The 12363-nt window shown below is 39.4% G+C and overlaps 1 protein-coding gene across 1 annotated transcript; it reads right to left on the reverse strand.

Annotated features, from left to right (window-relative positions):
- Positions 1 to 1626: 1626 nt before the first annotated feature.
- nudc (nudC nuclear distribution protein) lies at positions 1627 to 6942 on the reverse strand. The gene is made up of 9 exons (XM_065469919.1): positions 6742 to 6942; positions 5996 to 6073; positions 5677 to 5886; positions 5498 to 5569; positions 5267 to 5380; positions 4065 to 4259; positions 3889 to 3972; positions 3661 to 3779; positions 1627 to 1922 (listed from the first exon to the last, which is right to left on the reverse strand). Exons 1-9 carry the CDS (start codon positions 6814 to 6816, stop codon positions 1871 to 1873), a joined length of 999 nt encoding a protein of 332 aa, XP_065325991.1. The 5' UTR covers positions 6817 to 6942; the 3' UTR covers positions 1627 to 1870.
- Between the last annotated feature and the right edge of the window lie 5421 nt (positions 6943 to 12363).

A 12363-nucleotide genomic window follows, 5' to 3' on the forward strand; every position in this document is an offset into this window, starting at 1 on the left:
TACTTTAACACCATCCAGTCAACCATTGGACAGCCATGACAGAATAAATGAAAGCCCAGTGCCCTATAATTTTCCTACGGGGCACCGAGCTTGCAGGAAAACTACTGACAAAAATGTAAGCTCTGACATAGTTACCTGTGGTCCGCAGACAGCAGGCCTGATAGCCTAATGAGGCTGCTGACTGCACAGTGTTTTTGAACTACATGAGCTATTTCACACATTAGGAGGAGCTGCTAACCAGCATAAGCTAATGTATGTTCCCTCTGGTAGCTGTAGTGATATTGACAGCCTCTCACCATCCTGACAGCCCAGTCCAGTTAGCTGTGGACAGTCACACAAGCTGAAAAGTCTTGTAAGCAAACTGGTCCTGAGGGAAGGAACATTTAGCAGAGGCGCATGATATCCAGCGTGGTCTCAGTAAGACAGCCTGCCTTTGACTTGTTGGTTATAGCCTGGCTGATAGTCCTCAGAGAGCAATGTGGTTTAATGGATGCATTTAATATGTTTAATTATTTCTCACTGCTATCAGCAGCACCATTTGCATCCCAACAACTTCAAAAGTGCAACTTGGCAGATTGGTTAGATGATGGATTGCTGCAGTACAGAGACACAAGAGTGGAAACACTTTTAGCTGCTCTGTAACATCTGTAACTGATCAGAACTTGCAAACACAATCACTCAGAATATAATTAGGGTGGCTGTAGCTCAGCAGATAGAGCAGGTCATCTAATACTCTGGGAGTTTAGTTAGAATAATTATATGTATGTATGGCTGCTCCAGTCTGCATGCCGAATACCCGTGGGTAAGATACTGACCCCACCCAAGTTGCTCTCCGATGTATCCATCCGAGTATGAACGTGAGAATGTTAGACAGCACGTCAGCACAGAAAAAAAGGTGAGTGAGGCATCGTGAATAAAATGCAATATAAGAGCCAGTCCAATTATTTTATCTTACAAGATGAAAGAGCTGATTTTTAAACATTTTTTAGCTCAAGCACACACAGACGCTTATTTTTGCACTGGCTGCAAACAACAAACAAATATGAGCATTGACTGAATAAGTTATTTAAAGAATTTTCTACCTTTTCATCACAGTGCGAATTCCCGGTTCATTAATCAGTATGTGGTCACAGATATAGTCGATATTTATGTGTCATTTACTACAAGTATAATGGGGTAAAATAAAGCTAACTTTAAAACATTTTCTTTTATTATTAAAAAAAACCTTGCATGTAATTGGCTACACCTGCCCTTATTCACCGTTACCTCAGAATTAAGATTTCAACTATTTAGTGACTCTGTTGTAATAGTTAAAGCTAAAATCTAACGTGCCATCTTCTACTGTTTCCTATCAGATTGATAGGATTTGTCCTCCTTTATTCAAAAACTACCTAACACTCTAACGCCTTTGATACGCTCTCCTGATGTTTAAGGAAGACACCGCCCTCTTGTGGCTGAAAATGAAACATCTTATTCAACCTTTGTTTTCCAAGCTCACAAGCTTCTGCAAGCTCGTGAGCGTCCAAAATCTACACAGCAGGAGCAGGAAAAGGCTTCCTGGTTTTATGATTGCACTTCTTCAGACTGATGGTTCAGAAACAGAACTCAATTACATTTTAAATCCATTTATTAAAAAAAAAAAAAAAATCCAGACACATCTTTAAATATGGAAACAACATGCAAAGGAAGAACACTGCTGTTACATTTATCAAACTCTTAGATTTAAACATGAATCTATGCACTTCAGACATGCACGTCAGCACAAGCATGTCCAGTAGAGAGATGAAGGGGGGAGTTGGTTGGTGCCTGATGTCAGCTCTGGTGTCATTTACATGAACCGTGAATCTAAAGCCTCTGACAACAGAAAGCCTCAGCTGAATTTGGCTTTAGAGAAATCCATCTCTGGGTGCTGAGCCATGAACCTGCAGAGACAGAAGGTGTCAGAGTCAGAAACAAAAGGAAGGCGAGGTGCAGTCAGCCTGTGAAGTCAGTGAATGGGAGATTCGTTCATTTATGGATCATGACAGTTGGTTAAACTTTTTAGGAAGGAACAGAGCATCTGTTTTCTCACATTTCTATGAAGTGAAATTATTCTAAAAACTTTCTGGACTCCAGGCTGGTCAGAGAAAAGCCTTTGTTTTCTGCTGCAAAGCATGTTTATTTTAATTCTACTAAGAATGAAAAGCTGTACGCTTCGTCTGAGATGACACCTTCACACAACATGTTTGATTGGACAGACACAATTTGACCTTTGTGTCACTAAAGAAACTCTGAGACCAATTACCTCCACAGCGCTCCCTATGGTAGTATTGTTTAACCTTTATAAAATTAAACAAGATCCTCAGAGGCAGCTTTAACAAGCTAGAAGAGGAAGTGGGCTTCAGCAGACAGCAGAGGAGGGAAAGGGGTCATTCCCAACAAACAGTAATAAGCTGCACACGAACCACTGACTCATACAGTCATTGAAACATCAGTCTGAGGTTTGTTTGTTTCCCCCCCCCCACTCAGGAAAATTCCTACATGGAAGAATTTTTATAAGAGGCAAATTAAAAGAAATAGATTGTGTACTGCTAAGTTAATTTTAAACAGAGTAACAGGAAATTGTGCCATGTTAATTGTTACCATCCACTGTTTGCCTAAAACAAAGTTTCCATTTATTAAACCGATTGCTGTGAAATTTAAAGCTTCAAATATCATTATTATTTGTGTACAAAAACAAAACTGGGTTCATGTGCTCATAAATCAATGAGCTCTTTGTGGTTAATCACCATGACACAATGACAAAAATCAACACAACTGAATTCATTTTATATTCAAAATGAGCCGAAATGTGTGACAGAGCACATAAAGATCAAGCCTGGGGGCCATATTTCCATAGACAAGTATCGCCCTCTGGTGGCCATTAAAAAGATTGCAAGTTTAAGGCTTAATTTTTAAGATCCAGAAGCTAAGTCTATCTTCTATAGTGTCTGCGGCTTAAGTTTTGTTTTTCCTCTAAACACAGCAAGTGGAACTTCATGGATTGTCTCTCTCACCAGCAGAAGTAAGGCTGTGCCATTTTTTGTGTTGGAGAGTGGAGGTGGATAAAGCTCCAAGTGCATGTTAACTTCCCTAATGTACGGATTCAAACGTGATAGACTCTTCATCTTTACCATACCATACATGGACCTGCAGCCTACTGGGATACATACTGTTTAAATATTAATGCCTCGACAAACACACCATGTTACTTCAGATCTCCATTTGTAACATCGTTTCTAGGCAATTTCACTGACTGGGATATACTTACTTATATTTTATTGCTAATTTCCAAAGTATACTACAAACTTTTTTACTCAGTGGTATCAGTTCATTTCACTACACTATCAAAACATGCCTGCAGGAGAAACATCTTTGCATTTTCACATGAAGGCAACCGATTCTTTTCCCATCTTTTTTCCCATTTTTTGCCGTCTTTAAAATGTGATTAACTTAGTTTCATGACATTTCATTTTTTATCATCTCTCCTGCAGCTTTGTTTGGATTCTTCTTTAATTTTTAAAAACTGGTGCCCATTTTACCCACAGTGTGGCTCAAAAGTAGACGGCTCCATTATTCAGGTGTTTATTAGCGTCTACTGTAGCCTTCAGACACAAAATTTGCACCAACACTGAAACCTACTTTTTAAGAATATCTTGTTTCTTCTGCTCTTCAGATGTAGGTAGGCCCATGGATTTTTGCCTTTGGTCGTACATCATCTTCTCCACCATACCACGTGTCTCTCCATCCAGATCTGACAGCTGTTCAACAGGAAGCACGCACAGTGAGGAAGGAGCAGAAAGATCCACACGTGTCAGTAATCTTTTAGTTCCTTCTACAATAAACAGTTAGTGTGAATGTTGCATTTACCTTTGAGTTCTCGGGACAGACTTTCTTGGTGTTAATTTCAGGATCTGTAGTGACGATCTTGCTCCACCACTCCATTTTGTTAATCTGAAATCAAAATACGATTTGACACACTCTCTCTCTCTCTCCAGTTGACTGAGTAATTCCACAGTGTGCCACACATCTACATGTCTTCTTACCTTTTCCAAGTGGACAGTAACCACCTTGCCATCATCGATGAGCCAGGAGCTCTCCTCTACCTTCACCTCGTTGTAGAGTTGGCCATCAATAACTGGAGGATGTCCTTTCAGGCCCACTTTGATGGAGCGCCGCTGGATGTCCACCACTACATCTTTGCCCTTAATGCGGAAGTTCACGCTAAAGGGCACTGCCACCTGTGGGAGGAGTTTAATCATTAATATTTAAATTATACACGGGCACTGAATTGCAAGTAGAGGTGCACATGTGTTCTTATAAGCTTATAAAACTCTCGTCTGCACAGAAAAAAAGAAAAGAAATTCCACTGCTCTCCAATAAAACCTTTTTTCCACTCAAAACTGTCTGGCTCAACTTGAATTTTAGGGTTTTCCAATAAGTGGTAGTACCTGGTAACAGGCACTGTTTTAGTATCTAATGAGCTGGAGTGATCTCGGTAGATCTGATAATGTGATTTCAACAGATTGCATGCCACTGATTGGCTAGTCAGTGGTACCGCACGATCACTTATGACAGTGTCGCCTTATGAAAATTAAAACTGCCCTGAAACCCGGCAACGAGGAATATGGCCACACAAGAAACAACACCGTGGTGTTTGAGTCATGCACCGAGCAGGAGGTATAAGATTACGTCGACATCCTCCATTTCTCGCATGTTGCTATAACAACCCCAAATACATTAGGTGGTACTCAAATGTAATGGCAATGTTAAAAGATATTTAAGACAACTTCCAGCACCTTTTATTTATCCAGTATTCTGTATGCATTCTGACTCTTTCCACAACACTCTTGGCATATCTGAATAAAGCTGGAAGGAATAATAATGTAGAATTCACATAACAAGTGTCATGATTTTCCCCTTCTGCAAAGGCCAATGGAAAACAAATACAAATGTGTTCTGGCACAAGCTGTTTAAGGAAACACATCGCCTGAAAGAAAGAGGCACAGGGCAATGCACAGGAAACATTAAGAGGGTTTTAATATGCATCGTATTGTGCTATCCAACTGGCAAACTCAGGCAAAGGTGACATTACTGAGCTGTAATAACAACATTATGATGGAGCTGTATGTATGGTGAGAATACAACTGAAAGCTGAGAGATGCTCAAAGAACTATTCAGATGTTCAGTGAACACAAGCTGAGAAGAGGTAAAGTCCAGCATGATGCTGAAACCAGAAAGAACTCACATCAACTTCAGACAGGGACTGCGTCCACTTGTAGTTGGGCAGGTCAGCTCCATTTCCCGAATTAGGCTTCAGTTTATCTTTGTCCTTCTCATCCTCCTCTCCTTCAGAGTCAGACTGAAGGAAAAGAAAATGAACAAGAATAAGAGTTAATTAAACAAAACATTAAGTGCACCCCATTTTACTGCTCAGTCAACACTAAGTAATAAGGTACATGTCAAACTCCTCACTCACGCCTTTCTCTTTCTCGGCTTTGTCAGATGACGTCTCTGCTGCTGCCGCTGTATTCTCTTCTTCCTTCTTTTTCTAGCATAAAAAAGCCGGACATAAATTAACAGACACAACAGTTCAGAGTGTAATTGACCGTTTCAGAGACACACTGATGACAGAAAATTTTGAAATCCGCATTTCACCTTATCAAGCTCAGTCTGAAGCTTCTCTGCTTCCTCGTCTGTCAGCTCCTGGATTCTTGGACCGTCGTCATTCTTCTTTTTCCTCTCCTCCTCTGCAAGCTTGGCCGCTCTTTCAGCTTTCTCTCTCTTTTCTTTCTCTTGTTTCATCTGCTTCTCTTTCTGGGCCTTCAGCGCTAGCTTGCTGTGGTGAGCAAAGGCATCCTTGACGAGCTGAAGAACACAAGGGATTTCATTTAAAACTGAGGGACAGGTGGAGTTGTACGATTATCACTGAACTCTTGAATGTGACACGAGGTATAGATCGAACAGCAATGCTCACCTTCTCTGCTGCACCTGAGTCTCCACCAGTGAAGAAATCAGTTTTGCGGCGGAGGAAGCTGAAAAATGTGTTTACTAACTGTTGATAGAAAATAGGTCAAGAATAAGTTACAAAATCCATATAACAGATTACAGCTTTATTATGGACTCTGTGTCTGAAATAAATTACTGCTTGGATGGGAGAGCCTTCCTTTTCTGTGCTGGGTGTCTGCGTGTTCACGACTCTTAAAATACACCATTGTTACCAAACATCGTTGCGCTTCAGCTTATGCATCTGTTTCCAGATCACATCCTTCACCTTTTCCTCATAACAGCAGATCTCTTTTAGCAAATACATTTTCTTCCAGAACCTTCACTCATCCGGGACACAACGTCACATTACTACAGTAAGAAAATTACTTGTAACGAACATTACTTTTAACAGTTTCTATCAGGACCATGGACCATCTAGTAGACATGCTCAAACAGAACTAAGTTCATTTTTTGCTAAGTTGTGCTGCCTCCTTAGTCACATGTATGCCAAATTCACCAGAACACTCCGCAGACAGTAGCTAAGATAGTCCACGAAAGCCATAGTTATTAATAACAAAATCATTTTCTAAACTTAGCAAAACAGTTTAAAAACATTAATTTTTGTGCGTGTTTGTGACTGCTCATAGGCACGGTGTACATACTAGCTTACATGCTAACCACGTTAGCGTTAGTACAGTAGCTTTAGCATGTTAGCACGGCGATGCACTGCTTTACCTCTTGCACCCCTCCTTCGTGTTGCTGCGCCATAACAAGCAACATGCCGTCATATTTTTCTTCATCTTCACCCATGCTGACTGACTGAGAAACGGAATCAGGACCGGCGCAAAAATCAAGCAAAACAAGTTCCGTTAGAAAGAAAGCAAAGCTGTTCTGTGAGAGTCACGCTGAACACTTCCTGGAAACAACCCCCTTCTTGCTCTTGTTTCGACCAATTGGAACAATACACTGTTACTGATAGCTAAGACACCCAATAAATGGAAGGCGCTGTTTTAGGGCGGGACTCGGGCTTATTTGAAGAATAAGAATATTCTAGAGAAGAGAACGGAGCCATGATTGAAACTTTAAATTTATTCAGTTGAATGCTAATCGTCATGATCATTCAACATATTGGATTAAAATAATAATAAACTCTGGCCTGCGGATAGGTGTTATAGCGGATAGGTAAAAAAAATAGGTGCAATTTGCTGGAAATGGAGCTTTAAGCATCTACTTGTTCTTCTTTTAAAAAAAACCCCACAATCACAGACATAAACAAGTATAAGATATGCCATAAAAAGCAAGATGAAAATATAAAAGTCAAATTTCCAACCTTAATTGTTAAGACAAGAAGTTACACACTGATTTTGGGTATGCAACCTTTTCTATGATAAAGAACCACCCCTATCACTAACATTCCATAAACGCTATTATTTTTCTGGACAGTGTAGTTAATAATCCAGCCATCCATACACCCATTTACTTTCTTCCACTTATTCTTGGCTGGGTCATGAGGGCAAAAGCTCGAGCAGAGAAGCCCAGATTTCCCTCTCCGGGGCCACCCCCTCCACCTTATCCAGGGGCATTCCCATGTGAGCTGAAAAAACATAATCTCTCTAGGGTGTCTTGGGTCTACCTGGGGCCTGCTCCTGGTAGGATATGCTTGCCTGTAACACCTCGGAGGCACCCTAGGCACACCGGAGTAGCAGCTCTACTGTGAAACCTGCTTGAATAACCAAACCCCTTATCCTATCTCTAAGGAAGAGGTCAGACAACTTTTTAAGAAAGCTTACTTGTGTCACTTGTATCTGCGATCTCATTCTTTCTGTCACTACCCAAAGCTTGTAATCTTAGGTAAGAGTAGGGATGTAGATCCCCTGTTAATCAACAGCTTTGCCTTTACACTTAGCTCTCACTTTATCACAACGGACCAGTTTACATCACTGCACCTGCACTACTCATCTTACTCATGAACAAGATCCTGATATACTTAAACCCCTCCACTTGGGGCAGAATCTTGTCCCTCACCTGGAGTGGGCACTCCACCCATGTCCAGCTGAGGAGTATGGCCTCAAACTGTTGTCCGTCTTGAATCCGAGGTTCGACTAGTAGATGAACTCTCCTTTCCAGTAGCCTGGCATAGTTCTTCTCACTGAGGCTGAGGAGTATGATCCCCATGCACTTGTAGCACACCCTCTGGTCCTTCTTCCTAAAGATGGGAATCACCACCCTAGTCTGCCAGTTCAGAGGCACCACCCCAGATCTCCACACAATATTCCAGAGGTGTGTCAACCAAGACAGCCCTACAACAGCCAATGCTTTAATGAACTCATCCACCCCACAGGCCCTGCTACCAAGGAGCTGTTGAACTACCTCAGCGAACTTGCCCCCAGTGATGGATCAATTATCCCACTCGACTTTACTTCCTCTACAGAAAATGTGTAAATGGTATTAAGGAGGTCCTTAAAGTATTTCTTCCACTGCTTGCCTATATTAGTTGAAGTCAGCACCACTCCACTTGCATTATTCACATGTGAGCAGAGTACTAATTTCCCCTCCTGAATGTTTGTCAGAATCACTTCACCGTAGACTGAAAGTCTTTTTCCATGGCCTCACTGAACTCCTTCCACACGGCGTCAACGCGGTTAGCTCACTAACGCGTTGCCCCACGCATGGACCGATCCGCGTTAACTCGCTAACGTTAATGCGGTTATGATGTTAACGTCATTTTAATGAGATAAACATTGACAGCACTAGTGTAGACACAACAGTGGTTTCCAATAGTGGTTCATCTCTTAAATGCCTTTTTCTATGCTTGAATGATTCATAGGTTAGCCTTAAGTAACTTAACAAAAACAAAACAAACAAAGAAACAAAAAAACAAAAAAAACAAAAACAAAAAAAAAACACTGAAAGAAACAATGAAAAACTCAAACTATTGCTCAAGACCACTTTAAAAGTTTGCAGCAAAGGCTGGCATAGCAAAAACAGCATCAGCAGTGCTAAGATAGGTTAATATAATATAATATAATATAATATAATATAATATAATATAATATAATATAATTATAGGCTCATGTCATTATTGGTTGAATAATTTTATGAATTCCCCTCTTGTATATTCAGTAGCTTTTCAATACATATAGAAGAACATAACACATAGTCATACTGTCATTTTGTCTTGTTTCAGTGTTTTCCATAGGTTTTCTTTTTCTGTAGGTAAGCACCATACAGCACACCTCATCTTCAAAGTATAGTAGCTAAAATGTGGTGCATAGACTACATAACGGTGTCTTGGCAGCGATAATTTTGCCTTAATAGAGACATAAGCCCAGACATACTTGACAGCTAATGAGGTTGATCCCCAGTTGTTTGCTTCATATTGCTAGGTGACTGTGGTCTCAAGAGCAATCCATTATTTGAAGACAACAGAGGAGGAAATGTTACAGATGGGGGAGTAGGACCACAGCACATTAGATTCGAAACATAGAGTGTGCCCATTCCCGTTAATCATAGCTTTTAGCATAGTCAGATGTCAAATTTAATGTTAAATGTTAAATGCACATACATATCCTATTAGACACTATTTGTTTTGTTTTCTGTCTTTTCAGTATCTAAGCAATTCTTGGCAACCATGTGTACTCACCTTCCCCTAGCTGTGCTTACATCACTCATTCCTTTCGTAAGTTAGTTGTGTTTTCCTGTCAATTTCTTGTATGAATTTTTATTAATTTTAGTTTGTCTCTACTTTGATTTTCTTATGTCTGATATCTGTTGGATTTTTATGTTGCTGCCTTTTGGATTTGTTTGATATGATTAGTGAACACCTGTGCATGATCTTAGGGCTTAAAGATACAGTGTATAAAATACCACTGCTAGATGTCAGTAGGTTGCAGATTGCAGTGAACTGAATTATAACTTCTTACCTTTCGCAATGTAAGTGCATAATCCTTGCTACAGTGTAGGGCAAACAACTGCTGTTCATCTGTGGTCAGCGTAGGCTGTCAGTATGCTGACTGTCCACACCTATTTATTGTGTTGGAGGCTGTAAAACTTTCTGAAAGGAATCTAAAAGGAGTTGATGAGTCAGTGAAGCTCACTTTTGTCTGATGACAGCGATACTGAGGTGAGCTGCTAAAGATTTCCTAAACTTTCTCTCATTAAGCAATGTCATTTTTGCCGCTATTCACTGGCGTTACTGAGACTTTCTCTGAAGTGGATATAACATTGATGGACACTTAATTAATAAACTCTCATAATATGTGTAAATGTTATCCAACTGTTAATTTGAGGGAAAGTGTGATTTTTAGGACACTCGAGCCTAACATTAGGTGGCATAGTGTTAGCTTATAACCAGCTGTGGTTATTGTTTAGACGACCTTTTTATTAGCTGTCTGGAGATGAGAGTGTCACGTGCTTAATCAGTTGGCAGTAAGTTTTATTACCTGCGCCAATATCAGGATAATGCATGTTTTCATGTCCTGGTGCCCTGACTTTAGTTCTGGAGATGAGGCTTGAGGTAAGGATTAAGAGGATGAGGTTGAAATGAGGAAGGAAAGAGAGCAGTGGTGGAGAAGGAGAAAGACCTAAAGAGAAAGAGATGATGAAAATATACATGCACAAATGTTAAAAGGTCATACAGAGTTTTAAATCAATATTTGTGATCTTTAAATCAAAAGTAACTTATGGCATAGTACTTATGTGGCTGGTGTCTAATTACATAAAACGCGATTAGATGGAAATGCTAAGTCTCATCCACTGTTTTTAAGATGGTGGTGAACAATTTGTTGGAAGACATAATTATACACTAATCATTGTATATTTATGAGCACAACATTTTTTTTTCTACGAAATAAGCTAACCTTGTAAGCAATACAAAAATGTTACATTTATTAAGAGAGATGCTTTTTGTCCACAAAGACTGTTCCTGAATGTAGTGTTCATCCAAGTGTCACGAAAATCACAAAAAATAAACCCATTATTACTGTCAATGGCTGCTTATGTCAATATTATACTTAAACAAATAAACAATGAATCCGAAAACACATGATCTTATTCTTAGCTAGGATTATGGAGGAACTCCAGTGGAGAAAGAGAGGAAAGACTGTCAAAAATAATGTACGCTCTGACTCCCTCATGTGGCCATACTCTCAGTGACAAACAAAACGTCCTGTTTTTGTTCCACTTCATAATCTTTATTGGTTTAAAAAAAGCCACATCTGATATCAGAAATTAGTTCCTGATACAACATATTTCTGCTGAAAAAAAAAGAAAAACAAAGAGAAACACCTAAACATTCGATCTGCTACAGTTATAATGTGTCATTAGCAACAAAATGCAAAAGGCTTCACCAGACAATTCAACCCTTTCAGTAAAGTAAGAAGTATAGTTCGATAGATATAGTCAGCAATTCATTACTTCTTCTAAATTTTGGTCTTCGTGGTCCAAACCAGAACAAGTTTCCCATCATTCCATTCTAGCCATGCTGGGGTTGGGCACTACAAAAACCTCAAGTATTCTGGAAGATTTTACAGAAAGACTACAAAAAAACTTTATTCTTTACACATGCAAATAAAACAGATCGTGGGTGACACATTGTGGAATACGTGAACTAGTTTACCATTTGTATTAAATTACTACAGTTATGTTCCTTAACAACTGTAACCATAAACTGATAATGCTAAAGGGCAAAAAAAAAAAAAATGGACTCAGTGACTCAGCTGGGAAAATCCCCGTCAGGACCCGTGGGTAAATACAGCAAGTACATTTGCTGTCATGAAAACACACCTTCACTTCATGAGTCAGCTTGGGATAAACATCGCTAATAAGTTACGGCACACGATACAACCTAAAGTGTAGCTGCAGATCATGCTGGCTCACATAATATTTGAGAATTGAAAGCAAACGGTAAAACAGTCACAATCAAAATGTATCCAACACACAGTTAAGATATGAGCTTCAGAGTTATCAGCTTTGTATGAACTTCATGTTTTGAAACAAATAATAAACTGATTTGAAAAAACAAAAAACACATTCCATGTTGTCTGAATATTAACTCATGATATGAAATATTAAAAAAACAACACCTGAAGGCTTTTTTTTGCAGCCTTCAACTTGTATTTCCAATTGGACGTAACGAAACACAATACAATTACAATGAAAACTCTACTTTTCCTCTACATAGAAAGTATGCAGTGACACCAGTCAGGTGCTTCCCTTAGAAAATTATTCAAATTCTGGAAACTATCAGAACTTTATGTAGACTCATTAACTATATATTTGCGACATAACCACAAAACTGAAAGCAAACACATACTCATCAAATCAAATCAACAATAATGAAGGCATGTGAAATGTGCA

The sequence above is a fragment of the Pelmatolapia mariae genome, linkage group LG22, assembly GCF_036321145.2.
Source record: "Pelmatolapia mariae isolate MD_Pm_ZW linkage group LG22, Pm_UMD_F_2, whole genome shotgun sequence".
Lineage (NCBI taxonomy): Eukaryota > Metazoa > Chordata > Actinopteri > Cichliformes > Cichlidae > Pelmatolapia > Pelmatolapia mariae.